The 24,995-nt window shown below is 54.4% G+C and overlaps 1 protein-coding gene across 1 annotated transcript in view; it reads right to left on the bottom strand.

Annotated features, from left to right (window-relative positions):
• CCDC40 (coiled-coil domain containing 40) overlaps positions 1 to 24,995 on the bottom strand; it is a 38,463-nt gene that overhangs the window by 1,258 nt on the left and 12,210 nt on the right. The window contains exons 8-19 of the mRNA XM_021680723.1: positions 22,027 to 22,184; positions 21,736 to 21,858; positions 19,053 to 19,174; positions 12,422 to 12,665; positions 12,147 to 12,329; positions 9,078 to 9,323; positions 8,013 to 8,226; positions 6,724 to 6,893; positions 6,505 to 6,596; positions 4,825 to 4,945; positions 1,930 to 2,118; positions 43 to 201 (exon numbers count right to left, since the gene is read on the bottom strand). Coding sequence (XP_021536398.1) covers positions 43 to 201; positions 1,930 to 2,118; positions 4,825 to 4,945; positions 6,505 to 6,596; positions 6,724 to 6,893; positions 8,013 to 8,226; positions 9,078 to 9,323; positions 12,147 to 12,329; positions 12,422 to 12,665; positions 19,053 to 19,174; positions 21,736 to 21,858; positions 22,027 to 22,184 — 2,021 coding nt within the window. The remainder of the gene's footprint in view (positions 1 to 42; positions 202 to 1,929; positions 2,119 to 4,824; positions 4,946 to 6,504; positions 6,597 to 6,723; positions 6,894 to 8,012; positions 8,227 to 9,077; positions 9,324 to 12,146; positions 12,330 to 12,421; positions 12,666 to 19,052; positions 19,175 to 21,735; positions 21,859 to 22,026; positions 22,185 to 24,995) is intronic.

The raw sequence follows: 24,995 nt of genomic DNA, 5'->3' as shown, positions 1-24,995 counted from the left end.
CCTGGCTACTTGTGGCCCTCGCCCCTCGGGGCACTGGCCTACCTGTTGCTTGAGGGCCAAGAGCCGGTCCAGGTCGGCCTCGAGCTCGTCGATGCTGGACTGCATTGTTGACAGCTGTTCCTGCTTCTCCAAGAGGGAGCTGCTCAGGTTTTTTTGAGTTTCCTCCAGTTCCAAGATGGCTTTGGTGCACTCCTCGGTGGCCTGGGAGATAGACGGGACCGTCCTGGGACCCTGCCTCCTGGTTACTTAGTGGGCAGAGTCAGGCTAGAAGGATACAATCCGGGGAGGATCCCCACGAGGGCAGGAGTCCCTGCCCCTCAGGAACCAGGACCTGGAGGGGTGAGTCCCAGTGAGACGCCAGGGCCCAGGTAAGCCCACACTGCAGGCTGCTCCCCAAAGGCAGGCGTGGCTGGGAGAGAGAAATGGGGGTCCCCTGCTTGAAGCAGGTCTGCCTGCAAGGGCACAGGGACCAGGGGCAGCTGGGCAGCTGCATGCCAAGAGTGGGAGCAGGAGATGCCTGGGGCAGGAGCTAAGGCCTCGTGGGGTGGGGGGTGTTGGGGGTGGGAGCGGAGGAGGCCTGGCTCCATCGCAGTGAGGTTGGGCAGCCGGGGCTGGTGGGGAAGCAGCTGGTGGGATCCAGTGGATAAATGAAGTAGAGGTGACAGAGTGGCTCTCAGAGTCTAGCTGGGGACACGGGAGAATTTGGGATGTGCAAAGGGCCAGTCTGTGCACAAACGCTGGCGGTCTTGCTGGGTGTGTGGCACGTGGGGGAGTGTGTGGCAGGAGGACTTGGATGCAGCCCACCTGGAGCTGGAGCTGAGCGGGGGTCGGGGAGGGCAGGGCAGAGGTGGCAGCTGGGGAGCCCCGGGGTGGAGAGGAATGGACATCATGAGTGACCGGCATGGCAGAGAGGATTGGCCAACAAGGACCAAGAAAAGCCATTCTGCTGCCCCCAGTAATTTCCAAATGAGCAGTTGGGTCAAGCCTGTCATTTTCAGTTAATCTCTCCCGGTACAGGACTTAGACCTTCAGACGCTATCCCAACAGTCTCCATGTAATCCTCTGGACAGCTCCACAAGGTGAGTACCCATTTCACAGGTCAGGAAGCTGAGGCACAGAGCTGTCAGGCAACATGCCCGAGCCTTGAGCGGAACAGATTGTCTGGAGCCCAGTGGGGCTCCGAGACCAGGTTCTGTCTCAAGTGAGCCTTCACCTACCCGGGAGGGGGTTACTGCTCATATTTCCACCTGGCAGAGGCGGAAACACGGGCGTTGAAAGGTCCTACATATGCCCAAGGTAGCAGGGGGCTGAGGGAGTCTGAGCCAGAGCCCGGCGACGGCCGAGGGAGTGGGTGCTGGGCAGGGCACACACCACATGCTTGCTGATACGGCCTAGTGCACGAGGATGTGGACCCTCCGAGTGCCCATCAGCCTGTCCCCAGCACCCAGTCAGGGTCAGAGACACAGGGACTCACACGTGAGCCATGGTTCAACACGCTGTGCGTCCCTGATGCCATTTCTGTGAGGTGGTAAGGGGCTGAAATCTGGCCATCTTGGCCCTGGGCAGCACTGCTCTGTGTAGCTCTTCTGTTAAACCCAAGACAGACTTCCAAAGAAAGGGCCTGTCGTAGCCCGGCCCCCTCAAGGGCCCAGTGACAGCCACTGCACCTTTACCCAGAACCGGCACGTGGGTCATGGGGCTCAGGCCCAGAGGGTGCAGGGGACAGCCGGCTCGTCTGGTTCCAGAGCCAGGCTCCTTCCACCCGCAGCACCCCACTGCCACTTCTCAGCCTGGTAAACAGCCCCACACAGCAGCCCTGACTCCAGCTCTGGGAATGGGGGCAGGAGAAGGGGCAGTGCTGAGAAACAGGCTGGAAGGACAGTGTGACCAGGTCCACGGCATGCTCCCCCCTTGTCGCAAGGCCCCCACCTTGTGAATGTCCCTGATCTTGCGTCGCAGCTCTGTCTGCTGGTGGTGGAAGTCCGTCCGGGTGAGCAATTTCTTGTCCACCTTGGACTGCCCCTTGGCCTGAGTCGAGATGGTCTCTCTGCGGGCAACGGCCAGCTCCATGTCACGGATCATCTTCTCCTGCTGCTTTAGCAGCTGCCCATGCCTGACCTGGGTACACAGGACAGAGGGCCCGTGAGGGAGAGTGGCCAGCGCCGTCTCCACTACCTCCAAAGACCCCTGACCCGGCAGGGAGACAGCAAGGGGAACGTGCCCGAGGACAGAGGGATCTGGAGCCATTGCCCACTGGTCAGAATGATTTGAAGGTCCATGTAAAGAACACACAAATGGGGAAACTAGAAACTGTCAGAGGCCAGGGGAGGTTAGCAGACCGAGGACCGCCACATGCAGCCTGGGCAGGATTCTGGAGCAGAAAAGAGACAGTAGCCAAGAGAACAGGGACACCTGTACCAACGTTGATTTCTTAGTCGTGGTTTTGGAAGATGGTGATGTGAAGGGTCTGTGGGACCAGGGCTGGGGCCCTGGTTGTCAAGGAGACCGACTGTAAGGGCTACATGAGGGCTTTCTCGAGTGCTAGGGGTGTCCTGTCTCGGTCGTGGGGGCAGAGATGTGGGCCCGGGCTAAACCCATCCAGCCAGACATTGAAAATAAGTACATCTCCTTGTGTGTATGTTCTGCTTCAGTGAATCTGATTCAGAATAAAAAAGGATAAACAGGCAGGAACCCCCAGGTCAGGATGGTGGTGGGAGATCTAGCCCAGCCACGTTTAGTGGGAGATCTAGCCCACCCACTCCCTGGGTGGGAGCCCAGGATGGGGCGGCACAGATGGGGTGGGGGTGGGGGGCTGTTGTCAGCTCCACGTTGGCTCAGCAAGCGAGCACAGATTATCTGGGGATGCCAGCATGACTCACGCCCCAGCTGAGAGAACAGGGATGGGCCCCTATTTAACGCCATGTCCAAAAATTAATTCCAGGTGGATTCAAGATCTAAAGACGTGCAAACACGTGCAGAGAACTTGGGAACATATTTGTGTCACTTCAAGCTGCGGGGACCATCTTGAGCAATCCAGGAAACCCAGAAGCCATGCAGAGAGACAGACAGGCCTTACAGCATGAATAGTAATGACCCCATGAGTGAGGAGAGACCCAGCGCAGAGAGCGTGAAGGCCAGCAGCAGAAGAGGGCGAACGGGTGGGACAGGTGTCCAAGGTGGGGCTTAGTAACCGTGATAGGCAAAAACTCCCTAAAATTGCCAAGAAATAAAAAAATGGAAATAGGAAATTGAGGAAGTGCTCACGCACACACACGCACACACACACACACAGGCGCGTGCTCAATACCCCGTAACAGAAAATGTGGAAGTATGAAGCTTCTAGAAGAAAACATAAGAGAAAAATCTTTGTGACCTTGGGCCGGGCAATGATTTCTCAGATGCGCCACCAGAAGGACGCACAGAGAACAGAGCTGGACCTCACCCACGTGAGGAGCCTCAGACGTGTTATGGGGAGTGAGAAACGCCACACTCACAATAATAATTCATGCTACGGGGTCTGCTTCTGTGACATCCTGGGAGAGTCGGGGACAGGGACATGGGAAGCAGAGCCCAGGAGGTACGGGGGACTTGAGGGTGACGCAGATTTGGGTATCACCAAGGGGGGTGGTTACGTGGTTGTATGTTTCTGTCACAGCTCATGAGATCGTGCCACCAAGGGCTCAGTTAAACACCTCAATTTAAAAATAAAGGCTCTTGGGCCAGTGACACCCAGAGGTGCCCAGGCTGTTGGGACACAGCCATCCTCGAGCGCCTCCTGGAGAAGTGATCTGTGGGGCTCTGGTCAAGAATGTACACTCCTCCGCCCTGTAACCCCACTTTTGGGGATCTAACCTACAGGATACAAACAAACCAACCCCAGTAAGAAAGGATATTATGGCAAGCACGAGGAACCGGGACAATCTGGATTCTGATCACCCTGGGAATGCTCCGAGAAGTTAGGATAAATACGTATAACATTCTGTAACTGTTAAAACCGGGCTAATGTCCATATTGTTTTTTTAAAAAATAAGTTGCTGAGCTATACGTACAGATCCTATTTTTGTGAAGGAAAGGAAGCAGCAGGGAGTCGCGGGTGGAGGGACGGCCACACCCGTGTGCGCGTGCGCAAGCGTGTGTGTGGGGGGGGGTCTGGCCTGCTGCGGCCAGCACATGTGGCTTCTGTGGTTTGAAAAGTTAATTAAGTGGAGTGTTTTAAAGACTTATCAGTAGCATATGCATTTGATCAGAATTCCTCTGAACTCCATAGACAGAGGGGTCCTGATTAAAAGTGGCATTGTGGAAGTGATGCCCGCCTGATTTTACTACCTGCTCTTACTGTATCCTAAGGCTCAGAGAGAGCCTTGATTTAATTACCAACCTTTTTTTGAGGTAATGAAATCCAGCTCAGGACGACAGTGGAGAGAAAGCGAGGCTCCCAGGGAAAAGACGGGCGTGTTCTTTGAGCACGTTTTACCGGGCGAGACACCTTTCCTCGACAGTGGGTGTCTCTCCCCAGCGGGTCGTGGGATTCAGGGGTCCCCACCAGCCCTCAGAATCGTCAGAGTGTGCTGACTGCATGGGGCGAGGGTAAAACAGTGTCTCGCGAAACACCGCGCACATGACTGTGTGTGTCTTGTGTCTGTGATCCTGTGAACCCAAGTGGATGGACCCTGGACGGGAGGTCGGCAAGAGAACAGCCCACAGTGCTTGTGCTCCAAGTGCCCTTCCCGGGGAATGGCGTCCATGCCACTGGCCAGAGTGGCCCGTGGGGTTCCCGGGGGGCCCACCCCCAGTGAGGCCAAGCCCCCCAGAGCTCCCACCCACCTTCATCCTGTGGATCTCCGCCTTCATGGCTCGGATCTCTGTCTGGCCGGTCTCGGAATCCACCGATGCACGCATCTCTTTTGCCAGCTGGATTTTTTTCTCCCAAAGCATGATCTGGTGTCTTTAAAGGTGGGAGAGGCAGTGTGAGAGCTGGAGAAATTAAGGAGATTTCCTTCTGATGCTTCTGTGAGCTCATGCTCTAAGGACTCGCTCCAAATTGAGACCCACAGTGGACAGCTGGAAGGCAGGTGTGAGCAGAGGCTGAGCACAGTGAGCTCGGGGCGGCTCAGAGCAGGGGGCTGGGACCTGGGACCCTCTCTCTCTCTCACTTGGTGTGTTTAAATACCCAGGCACTGAGTGAAGGGCTTGACTGTCAGACAGACACAAATTTCCCCGTTCTGTGACCTGCGGGTCAACATAAACCCCTGGGCCAAGGTGCTCTCTCAAGTTCCTGCCAGCCCACCCAACCCAGGGCGAAGGGGGCTGTCCCACCCCAGTCAGTGTTGCCGTCATGGCGTCGCGGGGGACAGCTACACTGCAGTGCACGCAGTGCCTACGCCTGAAGCCACCGGAACTCTGTGCATCAACTATACTTCAACTAAAAGAAGTTCCCATAGCAGCAAAGACCGATGCCAGCACCCTGGTCTCAGTGTTTGTGTCCCGCCCCCTGACGCCCAGCGTGATGGTGTTTGGAGGTGTCACCTCTGGGAGGTGCCTAGGTCACGAGGTGCAGACTCATGAATGGGATCTGCGCCCTTAGAGAAGAGAACCCACAGAGCACCCGCGGGGACACAGGGGGAAGCCCGCGCGACCCAGAAGAGGCCCTCACCCACGCAAGCTGACACCTTGACCTTGACCAGCTTCCACAGCCGTGAGCGATACATTTCTGTGGTTTATAAGCCCGGCCCCTTCTCTTACAGCCGCCTGGACAGGCAGCGGGCTCAGCGGAGCTGGAAGGAGCCTTGCGCGGGCTCTGACGCGGCCACGCGGGGCTGGCTGAGCAGCCGCTCCCATTGGAAATGTCGGTCCACGGGAAATATATAGAACTGCTTCAGAGGGCAGCATAGAGAACAACCCCATTTTTGTTTAAAAAGCAAGCAGACAAGAAAAGTATATGCATCGTGGTTTCCCGGTGAAGGGAGGGAGTTGGAATTATGTGTGATTTTCCTCATCTACTTTGCACACATTGTTACAGTTTAGAATGCTACAGTTGGGGGTGGTTTCTCGTACAGCCAGGCATCATAAAAATAAAATAATTTTTAAAAACTTTATCCTGAAGAAAGCCACTCAAGGGGACGCCTGGGTGGCTCAGTCGGTTGGGCATCTGCCTTAGGCTCAGGTCGTGATCTCAGGGTCCGAAGATGGAGCCCGAATCGGGCTCCCTGCTCAGCGGGGAGTCTGAGTCTCCCTCCCCCTCTGCCTGCCGCTCCCCCTGCTCCTGCGCTCGCTGGCTCTCAAACAAACAAACAACAACAACAACAAAAAAGCCACTCAATTTCCCCTGAAGACTGGGCAGGCGAGGGCGGGTGGCTGGAACCGAGCGGTGACACGGGCTCTTCGCTGGCACCCGCCCCCAGTGTGGGCTCCAGAACTGGCCCGGGCAGCTGTGGATGGGCGGTGGGCGCCCGTGCGCTGCGCAGGCGCCGTGACAGTGGAGCGGGGGCGGGGCCGCGCACTCACTCCGCCTCCACCAGGTTGTTCAGAGTGGCCGCCTTCTCCTCCTGCAGCTGGTTCAGCTTCTCCTGCATCTCGATGGTCTCCCTCTCCGAGGCCTGCACGGGACGGGGTGCCGCCGACTGTGGGGGGACGCCGGGGGACGCGAGGACCCACACGCGCGCCCTCCCACCGTGCGCCCTCCCTCCCGAGCCCGCGCGTGCCCGAGTCCGCGGAGCGCCTGACCTTCAGCGCGCGCACGAACTCCTTCTCCATCACCAGGTTGTCCTGCTGCAGCCCCTCGGAGCTGCTCCGGTTCTTGCTTATCAGCACGTTGAGCTTCTTCAGGTCGTTGTCCAGGTCCTTCATGTGGCGCTCGATCTCCTTTTGCTCCTTCTTCTCCTGAGCGATCTTGTCTGCAGCAGAGGGGACGCGGGAGTAGCCACGTTCCCAGAGTAGCCCCCACACCAGTCAGGGCCCAGCTGGGCCAGAGGGAAGGGGCCTCTTCCTGGCCGCTCCGTTCCCAAAGCCTGGCCCTTTGAGGCAACAGAAAGGACCCCTGTGTGGACAGCCAGCAGGTGGGCGGGGGGGGGGGGGGACGGGATGGGGGGGCAACCCCCCCTGCACTGAGAACAACCTGTGGGGACATGGCTGGTGCTCAGACACTGGGTCTCCAGGAAAGGCAGGCCCTGCCCCCTACACCGCCCCACCCAGCTCAGGGGCAGGGGGCAGAAAACAACCATCCTAATTTCCAAGAGGGGTTTGGGCGCCCCCCAGGGCAGGCCAGAAAGGCAGCAGGGCCTCTGGGCCTGAGGTGTCCAGGAGGAATGGGCCCCGGACCACCAGGCAGCATTTCCCATAGGGCCACATGGCCGGGCTGACCTGCATGGATCTCTGGTCAGAGACTCAGGTGGGACCAGGTGGGACCCGGATGCCTCAGTGGGGGGCCATGGGGGTAGACGGCGGCCAGGAAAGGTGTCCATCTCCCTCCTCCGGGTACCCTGGCACATTAGAGACCCCTGGTTTTTACACCACCTGGGGCAAGACAGGGGCTGGGGAGTCTGTTGGAACAGTTTTCTAAGTTCAGCTGGAGAGGAAGAAAGCTTCTCTTCCCAAGGCCCTGAGTTTGAGGCGTGAGGTGTCCCCTGTCTCCCTGGGAAGAAAGCTTCTCTTTCCACAGCCCCGAGTTTGGGGCGAGAGGTGTCCCCTACTCCCTGAGCAGGGGAGTGAGCCCCCAGGAGCTGCACCTTGCTGCATGTCTGCATTTCCAGCCCAGCTGCCCTGCCCTCAGCAGGACGGTAAACCTTCCGTGCCCCTCTGGGAGCACCCCTCAGTCTGCGAACTTAACAAATCCAGTATATTTTCTCGATATTTCCGCCATGCTGGCGACGGGGCTGGTGGTCAGGGCAGTGGCTCATGTTTACACAAGGCGCTGAGAGCCTGTGGTTTGCTCTCACGGCCTCGTGCAGGGTAAGCGTGGAGCTCCCTCCCCGGGAACTGGGCCGGAGGAGTCCCTGCAGACGCCGGACGCTTACTTTCTATCCGCAGCTTCTTCTGCTCCAGGATGTGCATCTCCTTCTTGAACATGTCCAGAGACACCAGCTGTTCCTCCTGCTCCTGAGTGACCTTCACCATCTCTTGCTGCAGGCGGAGCCAGGTCACCTGGGCCTGCGTCACGTTGGTGTTGTGCTCTTCGATCAGCTTGGTCAGCCTTTTGATTTCAAGCTCGAGAGGCCCCACTTCTTCCCCCTAAAAGTGATATTCACCAAAAAGCAAAGCGAGCCTCCTTGTTTTCAAAGGTCTGCTTTCCGGGGGAGCTGAGAAGGGCCGGGACCCCACCTGAGATCATGCATCTGTGTGAGGACTAGGGGGCATTCCTCGGGGGCACTAAGGGTCCCACTGTATGCCCCCGACCCGCTGTGGGAGATATGGGTCTCAGGAGGCCGGTGGCCCCCTCCCCACCACGCCACAGCCTTGTGGGGCCAAGGGCAGGGTTGGCAGGCCTCTGTCCCTCAAAGGGGCTTTGCAAGTTTTCTTTTAGGAGCAAACTGTCACGGGCCAGGGTCTTGACCATTTGGGCTGCAGCTTTGAGAGGGCTCTGTGGTGCTCAGGGTCTACCTAAAAGCGTGCCCCAGCTGACCATGTTACTCCTGGACTTGAAGCCCATGGTGGTGCCCCCACGTTAGGGATACCTGGGTAACCTATAGGACTTCAAGCCTCAAACTCATCAGATCACTCAGAGCAGCAGTCAAATCCCACCCACTGCCTTTGCTTGGCAAGAAAGAAGAACATTTGGTGCCAGGTGAAAGTTATATGGTCAGATTCCAGGGGCCACCAATAAGGCTTTATTGCACACACCCATTTACTTATCACCTGCCTTTCTGGCCGTGACAGCAGGGGTGAGTAGCTTCGGCAGAGACTGACTGGCCTGAAATATTTACTATCTGGACCTTGACAGGAGAAGATTCACAGGCAGCCCCTGACTTGGGGCATTCCGCGCTCTCGCCATGTCACCCATAAAAGGGGTGGGGAAAGGAGTGGCTCTATTCCGTGGCACAAATACCAACCAGGGGCAACCTCTCCTGGCCCAGAGGTCTTACCCCCAGCTCAGAAACCATCTGCTCCAGCTGCTTATTGAAGAAGTTGATGAGGCCTTGCTTTCTCTCAATCAGGACTGTGCGCCTAGAGATCTCGTTCTCGCTGCTGGTGATGAGGTCATTGACCTTTTTCACTTCCTTGTCGAGCTCGACCAGCGTCTTCTGGTGCATGTCCAGCCTGCAGTTGGTGTTTGTGATGTCCAGGGTGGTCTGAGCAATGTCGCCGTCAATTTTGGAAAGATGTGTCACCTGCATTAGCAAAAGGAAACATGTCTGAACATTCTTTTTCCCTGGGGGGCTCTAAATGAGCTGGCTGGCCTCTCATTTCCTTGAGCATCTGCCACAAGGTCCGCCTCTCCTTCCTTCTAGTCTTTATAAATATAACGCCCCCCCCCCACCGCCTTCTGCCCAAACCAAAGACAGATCACACTCTACACATATGTTTGTAAGCCACTTTTTAATGAGCTCAATCTTGACTTGTATGCTCATTTCATTTTTAGTGGCCGTGTAATAGTCCCTTATACTTATAACCCAGGAAGCGAGTCGTGGTTGTTGTCAGCAGTCCTGCTTCCGTCCTGTCCCACAGTTCTGAATTCAGTGCCCGGGGGCTGGTCTAGACAGCTGGTATGTTTTGGTGAAGGAAACGGATTCCTTCCTCTCTGGGCTTGCAGTCTATCACCAGTGTTCCTGTTCTAAGTAATGCTGTGGCAAGTTCAACCTGTCTCTTTGCCAGGACCGTCCGGGATAGCTGGGTCTTCACAGGGGCTCCCACCTTCCTCCTTGCCCCCCGTGCTTGCCGCCCTACGGGGGCTCCCGTTCCTAAGTCTCTTTTTGGTCACCAGATGGACCAGCCAGCCTCCCTGGACTCCCTTAGCTCTGCTCCTGGACTGTTCACTCTTATTGAGATACTCTGGTCTCTCCTGGGACGTCAGTTCTGCTCCTGCACTAACTTGTAGACCCATGGTTGACCTGTGCCTGCCCTCCCTCTGAACCCCAGCTCCAGATCCCAGGGGGTTTTTTGAACAGTTTGGAAAAAGTATCCCCTTTAAAGAGCTAGACTTGCATCTCTGGGGCAGTCAATCATAATGGACAAATTTGTGGGACGAAGATTCTTTACTGCCCTCTGCTGGACATCGGTGGTAGTGTGTGTGCCACTTGCAGGGGTGGCCCGGGGCCTGGGGGTCTGGGGGTCCAGGAGTGCAGCCTGGCAGAAGGACTGGCAGGTGACTTCACACACACCACGCCCCTTATCTTCTCTGGTACAGCGCAGGCCCCTAGTTTTGCTCCCAGCAGGTAGTCTTGCCCCCACTTCCCAGAGAAAGGATGAGTGGGACGCCCCCAGCATCAGACAGGACCTCTCAAGGAGACCTGGCTGAGCACAGTCTTGGCTCCAGCCCTGTCTCCCCACTTCCTTGCTATAACCAGGCCCGGAGCAAGCTGCCCTCCTCCCAGGTGTCCGGAAGGGATGGGGTGCCTCAGGGTGCCGGCCAGGTAGACAGCAGCCCCACCCTCCCGGAAGGACAGGTGAGCCCCCCAGCTGTGTCAGCTGAGCCTCCTCCTGGCCAGTATCCACCTGCCAACAATGGCCATCAATCGCTGACATGCAGGGGCACGGCCTCTGGCTCCCCAGCCCCTTTGTTGTCATTGTAATGAACGGTTAGATTTAATCCTCCAACACCTGCCAGCTGTCTCGTACAGGGAGAGAGTAAAGGTAGAGCCAGGATCACGCAGGAGCAGGACTCATGCTCTTAACCGCAGGCTGGGAGGGCCCACACCCCTTCATCTCCCACCCATCAGATGGACGCTTCTGGTGAGCTGGAGAGCAAGGAAACGTCCATGTGGTTGCTGCTACGTGCAGGCAGGCCGAGCGGGCCCCTCTCCTCCTGAGCCTTGAGGGGCGCCCTGGGGCAGGCTGTCTGCTGGGAGGTGCCCTAGGCCTGGTGCAGGCCACGGCAGCCTCCGTGGGCTTCGCAAGCGGGCCCACCGAGCCGGGGACACTGTGGGGGGGGGGGTCACATCACGGGACGAGGCAAAGAAGAAACGATTCAAGGAAGGACACAGGGACCCCTGGCCACAGCTCAGAGCAAAGTAAGACCCCTGGGAGAGCAAGAGAGAGCTCTTGTTGGAGGAGGTTCCTGGGCCGGGAACCTGTGACCCTGGGTTTCGGGCATAGCAGCTTGTCCTCAGAAGTGTGGACACAGATGTATGGCAAGCATGTCCAGAGTGGAGTTGTTGATAACGTTTAAAACCTATAAACACCTTGAAGTGTCTAACCAGAGAATTTTCAAGCACAATACATACATTTGCATGATGAAATGTCATGCAGAAAGGAAAATGTAGGTTTTTGAGGAATATTTCACAGAAAATGTTATGTTGAATGTGGCCAAAAAGTAAAATAAAACAGTATCTGCTCAGTGAGAAAATCCGTGGAGTCCCACACTTACTGTGTGTCATATTTCAGTAAAGTGAATGAAAATGGATTAGAATAGACCTGAAAACTGATACATAGTAAGAGTCCTATGTTGTTTAAGGCGTGTGCACTTGTGTGTGTTTACGGGTGTGCTTGCACGAGTGGGTGAGTACATTTGTATGGGTCGGCACGTGTGTGCGTGTGAGCGTGTTCACGGGTGTGCTTGCACGAGTGGGTGAGTACATTTGTATGGTCGGCACGTGTGTGCGCGTGAGCGTGTGTGCATGTGTGTGTCGGCTCGTGTGCGCATCGGGATGTTTATATGTGTGTGGTTTCTGTGTGTCTGTGTGTGCACCTCTTTGGTTGCCTGTGTGAGTTTGAGCGTGTGTGTTTAGAAAAAGTTCCAGAAGGAAATACACCAAAATGTTGGAAGAGGTTATCTCCGGACGGTGGGATTATAGATGTCTCATTTTCCTCTTTATGCCTCTGTATTTCCAGGTTTTCTACAATTAAAAGGCTCGCTTCTACAACAAGAACCAAGCGGGAAGTGAACAGACCGGCTGAGCGCCCCTGGCTCGCCCCGTTGGCTCTGAGCGCTGCCGCCGCCCCGCCCACCAGCCCAGGCGCCCGGCCCTCGTGGCCGCAGCGGGAGGGTGGTGTACCAGGTTGGTCTTTTGCTTCCGGAGCTTCAGGATGATCTGATGGAAGTACTTGGTCATCTTGTTGGAGGTCATGTGCCCCTGCAGCTTCTCCAGTATGGAGGCGTCCATCCTCCGCCTCAGCTCTAGCTCATGCCGGATGGTCTGGTGGACCGACTGCAGGTCGCCCATGGTGGCCGCGTACTCCTGGAAAGGAAGGGGCAGGGACGGCGCTGGGGGAGGGGGGAGGAGGGAGGCCACGGGACGCGCCCTGGATGGGCTGAGAGACACGGTCGTACCACTTGGGCCTTGCCCAGCGTGTCCTCCGTGTCCTGCAGCACCAGCCGGTAGGTGTTGAACTCGTTCTGCAGAGCCTCCTGCTTGGTCAGGCACTGCGTGGTTAGTTTCTGCATCAGGTTGGCTTCTGTCTCCTCGCGGTTCAGGATGCCCGCCAGCTTCTCATTCTTCTCTTCCTCCTTCATGATGGATTTCTTGTAGGCCTCGATCTCCCCGTCGATGGACGTGATCTGGTGCTGGCACTCGCTGTCGGGATCGAGAGAGCAAAGCTGGGTCGGCAGAGCGCTCATGCATGTGGCTGTGCCAGCTCGCGGGGGGCTCACCCAGTGGAGAGGGATGAATGGGAACCCAACCCTTACCAGTAGCCAATCTCGACGACTGCTTCCTGACACAGTCACAGAACCACTGCCCACTTTGAGTCCAAGCCTAAGACTCTTCTAAGACAGAGAGTAAGGGAGAAGGGCCAGAGGGGCCAGGCATCGTCCCAGGGGCCAGATCCGCCCACACTTGCTGGTCAGGGGAGCAATCCAGGAAAGGGAGTGTGCTATTCCAGTTTCATACGCGTGAGCACTGGAGCTCAGAGCCCTTGAGCGGCATGCCCAGTGGCCATAGTGCGTGGCGTGGCTGGGAGGAGCACCCGTGGGCGTCACTCCAAACTCTGTCCTTTCCCCTCTGCACACTGGCTGTGTGAATACCTGTAATTAACGTCAAGTCAGACAGACAGGTGCTGGATAGTAGAGTTTTCCTTTGTGTGTGACACATTGTTTCCCCCACATTCTGAGACGTCCTACTGCTCTGCTCTAAAAAAGCCTTTCTCCACCTCCAGTATCTTATCCTTTGAATAAGTTCTTATTGAAAAAATCAGAAAGTACTTTCTCCTTGAACCGGAATAACACCTTCCATATTTTTCTCATGTCTATCCCCAGGCCTTCAATTCTCTTCCCCAAGCAACCAGTTATTTCTTAAATGTCTTTCCAGATCTATTTCATGCTTTTATAAGCATTATGTTTGTCTGTGTCTATGAAACAGTTACAAATAGCAGCTTAGTAGATCACATTCTGCACCTTACTTTTTCTTGTGCTATCTTAAAGATATTCAATAGCAGTGCACATAAAAATCTCCTCGGTTCTTCTCAATGACCAGATGGTATTCCACATGATGACCGTGCCATAATTTAAGCCTCCTCACTGATACACAGTTAGCTTCTTTCCAGTTTTCTGGCCTTTTTCCCCCCTAATTTCAACAGTGTAGCAAAAAACATCTGTACACAGTTTTTAAAAGATACCGGGGAGATATGCCATGTTTATTCAGCAGAAGACTCAATATTGTTAAGGCGTTAGTCTCCCCAGAAAGATCTCTAGACTCAACGCAATTCTAATTACAATCTCAGTAAGTATATTTTTTTCTAGAAATTGACAAACTAATTCTAAAATTTATATATGGAAACCTACAGGATCTCAAATAGCCCAAATAATTTCGCAAAAGAAGTACAAGGCCTCCCAGGATCTGATTTTAAGACTTTCTATAAAGCTGTCGTTATCAGGACAATGTGGCACTATCGGTGAAAGAATAGCTAGATGGAAAGAACAGAATCAGGAGTCCACAAATAGACACACCAACATGCAGACACACATGGCCACTTGATATTTGACAAAGGTGACACGGTATTTCAATGGAGAGAGGACAGTCTTTTCAGCAGCGGTGCTAGGATTGCTGGACACAGGCATGCAAACAGACCGAACTTGGGTCTCATGCTGCGACAGGCATTAACTTGGAATGGGCCACGTACCCACATGGAAGAACTTAGCAGGAGACAGAGGAGGGATCTTCATGACCCTGAGCCGAGCAAAGATTTCTTTGAGTGGACATAAAAAGCATGAGCTATGAAAAAAAATTAATTAATTGGGCTTCATCAACATTTAAACCTCTGCTCTTCCAAAGCCACTGTCGTGAGAATGGGAAGACAAAGCCACAGACCGGGAGAAAATATTTTCAAAGCACACGTCTGAGAGAGGACTTGTATCTAGAATATATGAAGAACTCTTGTAACTCAATAATGAGATGAACCACTCAATTTAAAAATGAGCAAAAGACACTTCACCAAAGAAGGTATATGGGTGGCAAATAAGCACATGAGAAGATGCTCAACATCATTAGTCATCAGGGAAATGCAAATTTAAACCTCCATGTGATACCACGACTCATCGACTAGTGGCTGAATTGAATGGCTAAAATTAAAATGATTGACAATACCAAGTGTTGGTGAGGACGGGGGAGTAACTGGGAATCTCGCCCACTGTGGGAGGGAATGCAAAACGGAACAAACCAAATTGGAAAACACATTGGCAGTTTGTTATAAAGCAAAATATGCACGAACCAGCAATCCCGTGCCTGGGCACTCACCCAGGAGAAAGGGAAACACACGTCCACACCAAGACCTGTACAGACTGTCATGGTCTGTCTGTCTGTCTGTCTGGTATGACACCCCAAAACTGGAAAAAAAAAACAGGGAAATCTATCAACTGGTGACCCGATGAACACAGTGGTGCACTCTTCGGCAATAACAAGAAACAAACCACTGATCTCGCACCATCCCACGTGGGGATGAAACTCAGACGCAGCATGCCGAGTGGAAGAAGCCAGCCGAGGAAAGATGCACACTGTGTGATTCCATTTACCGGACATCCTGGGAATGACAGCGCTGGCAGGACAGAAAGCAGATCAGTGTTCACCGCGGGCTGGAGGTGGGGAGAGGATGCTGACTTGGGGACGAAGGAAACGGCCTTTTATCTTGAGGGCACCGGGGTACTTGCCTCTGTCCATCTGCCAAACTCACAGAGCTGTGCACCGAAGAGGGAGAGCTTTTGTACATAAGAAATCTGTACATAAATTAGCCTCAATAAACCCAACTTAAAATGAAAAAACTACTCATTTTCTTTTTTAGGAAGTAACAGCCTTATAAATGTCTAAAATTTGACAATAAAAATAAGACGACCAATTTAAAAAGACACAGTCACAAATTGCATGACAGAAGTCTGAACACGCGGTAAGACATACGCACAGGAGAAGAGATGCCTGTGAGTGCCCAAAATGCTAATAAATTGTCATTGTCACCAAAGGAAAAAGACAGTGGTATTGTAAACCTTTTTCTCTGTTTTTCAAATTTCCTAGAATGTGATCACTTATCCTCAATAAAGATTATTTTTAAAAAACACACTTTAGTGGGGCACCTGGGTGGCTCAGTCGGTTAAGCACCCGACTCTCCATCTCAGCTCGGGTCTTGATCTCAGGGTCGTGAGTTCAAGCCCCAAGTTGGGCTCCACCTTCAGCGTGGAGCCTACTTAAAAAAGAAAAAAAAAAGTTTCATGAAGGGAAAAGATCAAATGCTGATAGGTCAAGTAACATGAAGACTGAGAATTGATCACTCAATTTAGTCAATGTATATGATTTAACATGGTTCCTGTAGAGTGGAAGGGATGAAACTTGATGGGATTAAGCTCAAGAGAGATTAGAAAGGGTTTCTGGGAAAGGTCTTCTTTCTCCCTAGACATGGAAGACAACCCATGGAGACCTTGGATATTCAGGCTGCCATCTTGAAAAACAAGCCCTACTCTGGGCTCCATGCTGGGCGTGGAGCCTACTAAAAAAACAATAATAATTACAAAAATAAATGAAATAAAAATAAAAAACACACTTTAAAAACTTCGTTGATCGACAGATACTAATAGAAAATAAATGGGATAGGGGATGCCTGGGTGGCTCAGTTGGTTAAGCGTCTGCCTTCGGCTCAGGTCATGATCCCAGGGTCCTGGGATCGAGTCCTGCATCGGGCTCCCTGCTCCGCGGGGAGCCTGCTTCTCCCTCTGCTTCTGCCTCTCTCTCTCTCTCTGTCTCTCATGAATAAATAAATAAAATCTTAAAAAAAAAAAAAGGAAAAGAAATGGGACAGACACGGATGGACTCTAGGACAAGGCCCACAGGTTGGGCCTGATCCAGTCAAGGGCTGAGAGGGAATCTGCTTGGGGGTCTGGAGGCCCCTCGGCTACAGCTCAACATCCCGGGGCAGTTACTGGCTCTGGACCCAGTAACTGAAGCTGAACCACACGCACGGGTCCAATCTCCCCCAATCGGTCATGACAGTGCACCATGCCCCCGCGGCACAGGGAGACCAGCAAGAAAGCGCAGACCAGAAACGTTGGGGCTTTTGGCCCAACGTGCAGTTCATGGACGAGACCCATGGGGGCAATGTTATGATGCCCCCCACCCCAAGCACTGGGAGATCAGATTGTCTCCTAAGAGTTAAATTGTAGACTCGGCATCGATGCAGAGATCCCATCGTCCCGACAAAGAGACTGCAGAATTTGGCTGGAACCTGATTGAGGGCATCATGTTATTGGGAAAAATCACACAGGTGTCAGAAGGGAAGAGGGGGTGGGCAGGTGACGGCAAAGGGCCATCAAGGCAGAGGCAAGCGTGTGGGCGGACTGCCCGGTGCTCTGGGAAGAAGCAGGAGGCTGGTGGGGCCCGGGGCCTCAACACTCCCTGAGCAGCGACCCGGTTATCGCCGGCCTCATGTTCTTTCCCACGGGCGACACTCTGCCGGCCCAAGGATCAAGCATTAGCCCCTTTGGTGCTCACATTTCCTAGCGGACACGCATAACTTGGCAGCCTCTGGTGGACCCGATCCCTGCGAGCCGACCCTGAGGACACAGACGCACTCACGACATGATAGCAAAACCCGGCTTCTGGGCCAGGGGACTCCCCTGGGTACAGGGTCCTGCCACGCCCAGACGGCGACTGGGGTGCTGGCCTCGTGCCCCATCGTCCTGACCATCAGCCAGGACGCCGCGAGCTTCCTGCATCTTCTAAACCGGTCTACATGCTACCAGCTGGTGTTTGGCATTTAGTTCAGTCGCTGAACTGGCCTGCAAGCCATAAGCGACGCCGTATGTTATTCTTGCGATGTCCTGACCTTGGTTAATCTGCCTCAGACTTCCTTCTTCAGACCCGTATGGTTGCAGATGGCGCATCTCTGCAGTTACGCCCTTCACAGCAGCCCACGTGGGCAACGTGCTTTGAAGGCGACCTCACTCCTCTGGGCCGCAGTGTAGTTTTAGGGGGGACGCTGAACCAGACTTCCCATCACTTGTTGTTAGGGGCGTCGTGTGCGAGTGTGCGCAGGTGTGTGCGTGTGCGTGTGCGTGTGTGTGTGTGTGAGCGTGCACCTATTTTGCTAAAATATCCACCCAACCTTCCATGGGTGCATATTTTAGAAACATGATATTTTAGGGGGCTCCCCGGCTGGCTCAGTCGGTAGAGCATGTGACTCTTGATCTCGGGGTTATGAGTTTGAGCCCCATGTTGGGTGCAGATATTACTTAAAAATAAAATCTGAAAAAAATTAAAATTAAAAAAAGAGAGTTTAAAAAAAAAGTGTTCAAAAACATGATTTTTTTTTTTCCGTTAGTCAGATGGGCGCCATCCCAACGGCCGAAATCTCGCCAGGCTCTGGAACCCCCGGTGGGGTGTGACTGTCACGGCCTTGTGGGGAAATACCTGTCAGGTCTGTGCATGTCCGTCCCCCAGAACTCCAGGCTCACAGAGAAGGCAATGCTATAGCGTAATGTAGACTATAATACTCCTGGGCGTGGGTGCAGCCCTGCAGCCAAGTCAGACCGCGAGGAACCTCCCCGCCCCGGTGGGAATCTCCCCCAGAGGCGGCCCCGTGGCGCACTCCGCGGTGGGGAAGGAAGGAATGACCAGTCGTCACGCTGAGATTCGGAAAGACCTCTGGGACCTGTCGGCAAATGAGAAAAGCAAGGCCCACACGACGGTGTGTATGAAGTGAGCTACCACGGCGCGTGTGTGCCTCGTTTGCGGGGGGGGGGGGTTGTTTTGTTCTTTTTTCTTCATCACAGGACCAAAGAGGAGCAGTGCCTCCCAGCTGTCTGAGCACCGGAGACCGTGCTGCAGGGCTGACGAGAGCGGTTCATTCATCCTTCTGCCCTCCGCCAGGCTCGGTGCCGGGTGCGGGCGCCGTGCGCTGCCTCCGGAACCCGGCCACCGCATCTCGGTCCCCATCACCTGGGGCGGTTTGGGGAGTTGAGGCAGCACTGGGCCCGGAACCCCTGCGCCCGACTCCCTGGCCAAGCCACACAGGAGGGACAGAGGGGACTGGAGGAGGGCCCTCTTCCTTCCCCCTGGCGGGGAGATTAAGACAGGATTGCGGTTGGAACGCGGCCCTCCACAGAACAATGGCCCAGGGATGGTTTCCGCACACAGGTGGTGAAAAGCAAAGCAGAGGGACACCCTTCCTTCCCGGAGATAAATACCCCTTTCTCCTTCTCTCACTGTTTGTCCTAATCTTCCCAGGAAGCCTGAGCACAAAATCTTTGCTGCTCCTGATACCGCAGAAAGTTTGAAAAGACTTAAGAAACGTTGAACGTTGGTGAACAATAGGGAACTTTCAGGGCGGAAGCTGAGGCTGTGGGGCCGCAGGTGCACCCCCTTTGTCCCAGCAGATCCAGCAGGAAGGGCGCTGTGGGCGCACCTGGGAGGAGGTCGGGGTGCAGCGGCCCCCACCTCCGCGGTGCACCTGCAGGGCAGCCGGAGGCCCTCCCGGTGTGCCCATACCTGAGTGCCTCCTGGATGGTCCTGTGGGCCTCGTCGCGATGCTTCATGCCCACCAGGCAGGTGGCCCACTGCTGCAGGATGCGCCTTTTCTCCATGTTGATGGCGTCTATCTCCGTGCAGGCCTGTGGTGGAGAGTCAGGGTTACGTGGACGTTGGTCTAACCTCATTACGCTCAAGGCCCCAAGAGAATGTCCGAAAGCCCCAAATGTCCTGAATCATCTCCTTTCCCTGCGTTACCCTTGCTTTTCTTACCACGCACCAGCAAAAGGATAAATGTGAAAAGAAACACAGCTCTAAAGACACATCGAAACGCCCACCTGAGCCCTGACTCCGCGCCCCAAGGCGCTCAGTGCCAGGGGGTCGAGGAGGAGAAGAAGGTGTCCAGCAGGGACGGACACCCATCGTACCCGGACCCCGGACGCCGGGGGTGGGAGGGTGTCGCTGATTCTCACAATGAGTCCTGTCCACAGGCCAGAGTTTCGGTCACAAGAGATGGGTACAGCCTCTGTGCCTGACACCCCCTCCCGTAAGAGCTTGTGCTGTCAAGAATGACCTGGCAGCTCCGTGGGAGCGTCCGTCAGGCCCTGTGCATGCACGTGCGTCATTGTATTCTCTATGTTGTTTTATAACCTGGAATTAAAAATTAGCGTGTTGTGCCCAGGTTTCCATGTCAGCAAGTATTTATTTGATTGTTGGGACAGTCTTCCACTGCACGGATATACCATGACTTTTGTAACCAATGCCCTCCCCTTGGGACTTTGCCATCATACCCAACACAGTGTCCCCACTGAATCTCTATTCACTTTGCTTGTGGAGTTTTTAATGTAAAAAATTTTTACTTGCATGCCTCTTGAGTAGTTTCCTTGGCATGAAGCCCAGGTGATATTTAGGAGGGGGCAGGGGAGTTTTGGGGGCTGGGGGGTGTAGGGGAGCACATGTGTTTTTGCTACCCGCCTGGGAGCGCCACTTCCCCCTGCGCTGGTTTCGGGCTATCAAGGGCTCCTCATCCGTTCATTCAGTGTCTCTGGTGCACCTGCTGTGGGCCATGTGCTGCTCCAGGTGCAGGAAGGCAAAAGGAACAGGACGCGGGGCAGCCCTGCCTGGAGGGAACACACCCAGCAGGGAGGGGCAGAAGACACCGGGAGGCGTAAGCTCGTGTGTGTGTGTGTGTGTGTGTGTGTCCACGACCATCCCGCGGTAGAACCGGGCACGGGGTATTTCTTACTGATTTGCACAATCTCTTCCCACCACCAAACTCCCTGGTGGGTCTCCCGTCTTTTCGTGTTGTTGGCGGCACCCTCAACCTCCAGGCTCTGTGGTTGGCGTGCCTCGCCCTCCCCGTCAGCTCCGTTAGAGTGTCTGCTCTCCGCGCTAGGTTTAGAAAGGCCTCTGCAACTCTGGATTTAAAAAATATTTTTCTTGGGGTGCCTGGGTGGCTCAGTCGTTAAGCGTCTGCCTTTGGCTCGGGTCATGATCCCGGGGTCCTGGGGTCGAACCCCGCATCAGGCTCCCTGCTCGGCGGGAAGCCTGCTTCTCCCTCACCCTCTCCCCCTGCTTGTGTTCCCTCTCTCGCTGTGTCTCTCTGTCAAATGACTAAATAAAATCTTTAAAAAAAAAAATTCTGTTCTTGTATTTTCTTCCACTACATTTCCCCCATTTACATTCTTGATCCCATCTGGAATTCATTTTTGTGTCTGGTATGAGGAAAAGATTTGATTTTTCCCCAAATGATTAACCAAATGTCCCTACTCTGCTGTGCATGATTCATGTGTTCTCCATTATTTTATAATCCACTCAAGTTTTATGTAAACCTTTGCTTCTTTTGGGGGTCTACTCGTAGGCTACCATGGCCCGCCTGTCTATCCCAGACCACAGGGACACATCATTTCACCTTCCAGGCTTTAGAGTGGGCAATATTTGGTAGGGCAACGTCAGGAGGACCCGCCAGCCTGGTGTGTCTGGGACTCTCCTGCCTTTAGCACAGCAAGTCCCACATCTCAGGAGACCCCTCCGTTCTGGGCAAAACCCGTCCTGAATTTCCCTTTCCCAAACAATTCCTGGCCAGTCCTCCGAATGTATGCTTCGGATAAACCTCAGAATCTCTTTGCTAACTAAAAACTGCCTTTTTTCCCCCTGAGATTCTAATCAGAACACATTCTAGACCCACAGGCTGGAGAGCCCGGGCCGCTTTCCCACACGGACCCAGGTGTGCCTGTCCGTTTCTGCAAGCATTTTCTTTTCCCCAGTAAAAGTGGCTTGTTTCCTTCGTGTCGTTCCTGCGCACACGAGTGCAGATGGTGATTCACAGATTAAAAAAAAAAAGAAGAAGACGTGGCAGCGCTGGTTCCTGGTGTCGACCTCGGAACGCGGTGCTGCACTGAGTCCTTCCCGCCGGGGCTCAGCCTCGTTAGGGAGTCAAGAGGCCACTCCCGCGAGGACCCGGCCGACAAGCAGACTCAGATGTCCGGCTTCCCGGAGGCCTTTCGGGCTATTCCAGTGACCGAATAGAAACGGCCCCGCCCCACCGTCCCCACCGTCCCCACCACGGGTCAGCCTGAGCTGCTTCAGGAGGCACACCGCGGCGGCGGGAGCCGCATCCACCTGGCCCTCGGCAGCGAGCCGGCGCCCTGCAGCAGGCACTAAGTGGGTGTCCCGAAGCCGAGCGCGGTGGTGATGCTCCTACCTCACTCACGGCTTTCCTGAGAGCCCGCGTGTCCTCGGCCTGGGCACAGCTCTGAGCCTCCAGCAGCGCGATCTGCTCTTCCAGCTGGTTGGCTTTGGTGGTGAGCTGGTCCACGTGAAGGTCCTGGGAAACGAGACCACGGGCCCCTCCAGCATACTCCTCCACCAAGTCCCGACCCAAGCCAGCGGACCCCAGGCCGGCCGCAGCCTCCTAGGCAGGAGGCTGAGCGGAGGGACTTCTGGGAAATCGAAGGTTTGGGGGTGATGGCAAATGCATCGAAGTCGAGAGTACCTGCTTCTTCTTCTCCACCTCGGCCCGCATTCGCTCCACCTCGGACTTCTTCACCACTTGCTTCATCACGTGGATGTCGTCGCGCACGTCCTGGTCTATGTTCTGCATGTAGAAGAGATGCAGAGCCAGGCTCTCCAACTCGGCTTGCAGAGCCGCCACTGCGGGGGAGGACGGGGAAGGCCGCTCAGCATCCCACACACATTGTCTCGGGGCCCGGAGCTCCGGAAGGCTCTCCGGCTGCCCTTGTGGACCCAGCCTGGGAACTTGCTGCTTCTAAACCACAAAGACTCAGACTTTGCCATCAAAGCCTTACAGCCTAGTTGGAGAGACAAAGATGTAGGTAATCCGTGTCCAGCATCACCACGAGCCGCTTGGTTGCCTGCCGTGTCTTAGAGGCCCTCCCCATGCCTAAGGATCTGCTGAGACAGTGTCAGGCTACGAGGCCTCGCGTTAGTCTTACAGATTTCTTACCGCTTAGCCATTGGCAATCTTAGGTAGAGTCCCACATCCTGGGAGGAAACCTGCCCAAGGAGGCGCTGAGCTCTGCCACAGCGCCCCCGGCCCCCCGGACTGAAATGGCCATGTGGGGGTGCAGGCCAGGAGCACCAGAGCTTTCCTCACGGGCCAGGCTCACCAGCACAGCACTTCCACTCCCCGCTCAGAGCCACATGGCGGATTTCCGTCCAGCGCTCGCAGGAGACCGCACCCCGAGGAACGGACTCCTTTTAACAAAACTCACGGGAGATTGATTTATGAAGCCAGATTACCAATTCGTTTAGGGAGCTAACTCTAAATCAAGAGTCATTTGCTGTCTTGCATAGAGCGTTCCTTTATAGGTGGATAAATGCACGCAGAACACCGATTTATAGAATAGAAATATAAATTCACCCCGCTGAGTGGCAGGCATCCTTGAAGGGTGTAGCTTAACCCTGAAACACATTACTTTGCACCCAAGGTGACTGTAAAAATTCCAACGCTGGCAAATTCTATGGCTCCTGCGTGGGTAGGAACTATGGGGGGTGGGGAGCAGAAGCAAGGATAGGGAGGTGTTGTGGTCAGAGCAGGCCGGGGTGGAGACTGCATTTGGAGAGAGGGTCTTCACAGAGGTAATTAATGTAAAATGAGGTCCTGTGAGTGGGCCTAACCCCTCGTGGCTGGTATCCTTAGGAGAGGAGATCAGGATGCAGACGCACTAGGGACCACCAGGTGAGGCCCCGGGAGAAGGCTGTGGCTACAAGCCCGGGAGATAGGCCTCGGGAGGAACCAGCGCTGCCCACGCCTGGCTCTCGGACCTCCAGCCCCCAGGACATGAGAAAACAAGCCCCCACGGCCGCCGAGCTGACCGATTCACCCTCCCACCTAAAACGTGCGAGACTCACGTCGACCCTTCCTTAAGAGCGCTGAGTTCAACCCTTTGCTTCACTGAGTAACAAAAAGTCAGTACTTCCAGTGCTTGTTTAAATCTGCATAAATATCAGTGGAGTTGAACCTAGTTTCACCGTTTTAATGACCATGTTTGTCCCTCCTCCAAATCGCTTGCTCATGTCCTTGGCCACACAGCTATTGGGACGTTTGCCTCTCACTGGGCGGCTTCTAGGAACTCTTGATGCGATCAAAGCAGGGTGGGCAGAACTTGAAGACGCCTCCCAGGGCCTCTGCCACCTGCTGTGACTGCTGTGATGATGTTGCTTATCTGTCCCAAAGGAAATTACCGGGTGGGCCTGGCCTAAGCAGGTGAGTCCATCTAAAGCAGAGAGTGGTGTCCAGCTGGTGGCGAAAGAGGAAGTGAGGGAGATTCTCAGGGTGAACTGGATTCGATGAGAAGGAAATTCTCTGCAAAGCTGGCCCGAAGAAGGGAGGGGCCCCACGGCAAGGGACGTGGGAGGCCTCCAGGAGCTGAGAACCGCCCCTGCGGACAGCCCCGAGAGGAAGCAGCCCGTCAGTCCTACAACCCTGAGGAGCTGAATTCTGCCAAAGACATGAACGAGGCTGGAGTCGGATTTTCCCGGGTGTTCCCGAGAGACCCAGCCAACCAGCACTAGGGTTTGGCTTCGGGATACCCACGAGGGGGGCCCAGTCAGCCACACCAGGCCTCTGACCTCAGGCCGGGTGGGCGTGCAGACACACGGGCTCGTGTTGAGCCCTGAAGTCTGTGGGAATTTGTTTCCCGGCAATGGAAAAGTAACTCGGAACATATGGAGGTTGTCACGGATGTGCAAATGGGGTTTGCCCCCAACTTGTGTTTGTCTTTTAACTTCGTCATGCTTCTTGATAATTTTTATGTTTTTGTATAAACAAAACTGTCAAATTCCTCCTCTGTGGCCTCGTACTTCACATCACGCTCCGGAGACCCGCCTCAGCCCAAGATGATTAACAACAACAACTACAGCGGCCTTACATATTCCTGTAATGCTTCTGTGATTTTCTTAAATATTAACTGCAGACTTTATTTTTTGTATAGTGTGAAATAGGGGTCTAAGTATGCATTTTCAGATGGCCAAATGGTCAAGCAAATATGTATTGGCTTAAAGATGCAGTCTGTCCGTTTATCTAACCTGCAGAAAATGGCTGGATCCCCACGTGAGCTCCCCAGCATCCTCTGCTCTCCACCATCCGTGCTTCTTCCCCTTTGGTGCCGTTCTGGTTTTACTGCTGTAGATTGATACCGTGTTTTGACACCTGATAAGACTATTTTCCTTCATTATCTTTCCTTTTCAAAATTTTCTTGGGTAGTCTTGTGCATTTAATCTCCTGAGTAAACTTTAAGATCTATTTGTGCAGGATGGGGAGCTTTTTACGTATTGATACAGAATCTTCTCGAGCACACGTCGGGAAGCGGGAAGCGTGGGTATGGCACAAAGCTACTTGTTTAAAAAAAAGATACCCTCGTAACTTTGCTTTTATACGCAAAAACATCTTTAAAGAAACACACGAGAACCAATTCCACACCCCCCGCCCCGGCCCCGGGT

Source organism: Neomonachus schauinslandi, chromosome 15, assembly GCF_002201575.2.
Source record: "Neomonachus schauinslandi chromosome 15, ASM220157v2, whole genome shotgun sequence".
NCBI lineage: Eukaryota > Metazoa > Chordata > Mammalia > Carnivora > Phocidae > Neomonachus > Neomonachus schauinslandi.
Note: the sequence above shows the minus strand (reverse complement) of the source record. Positions and strands in the feature narration are given on the sequence as shown.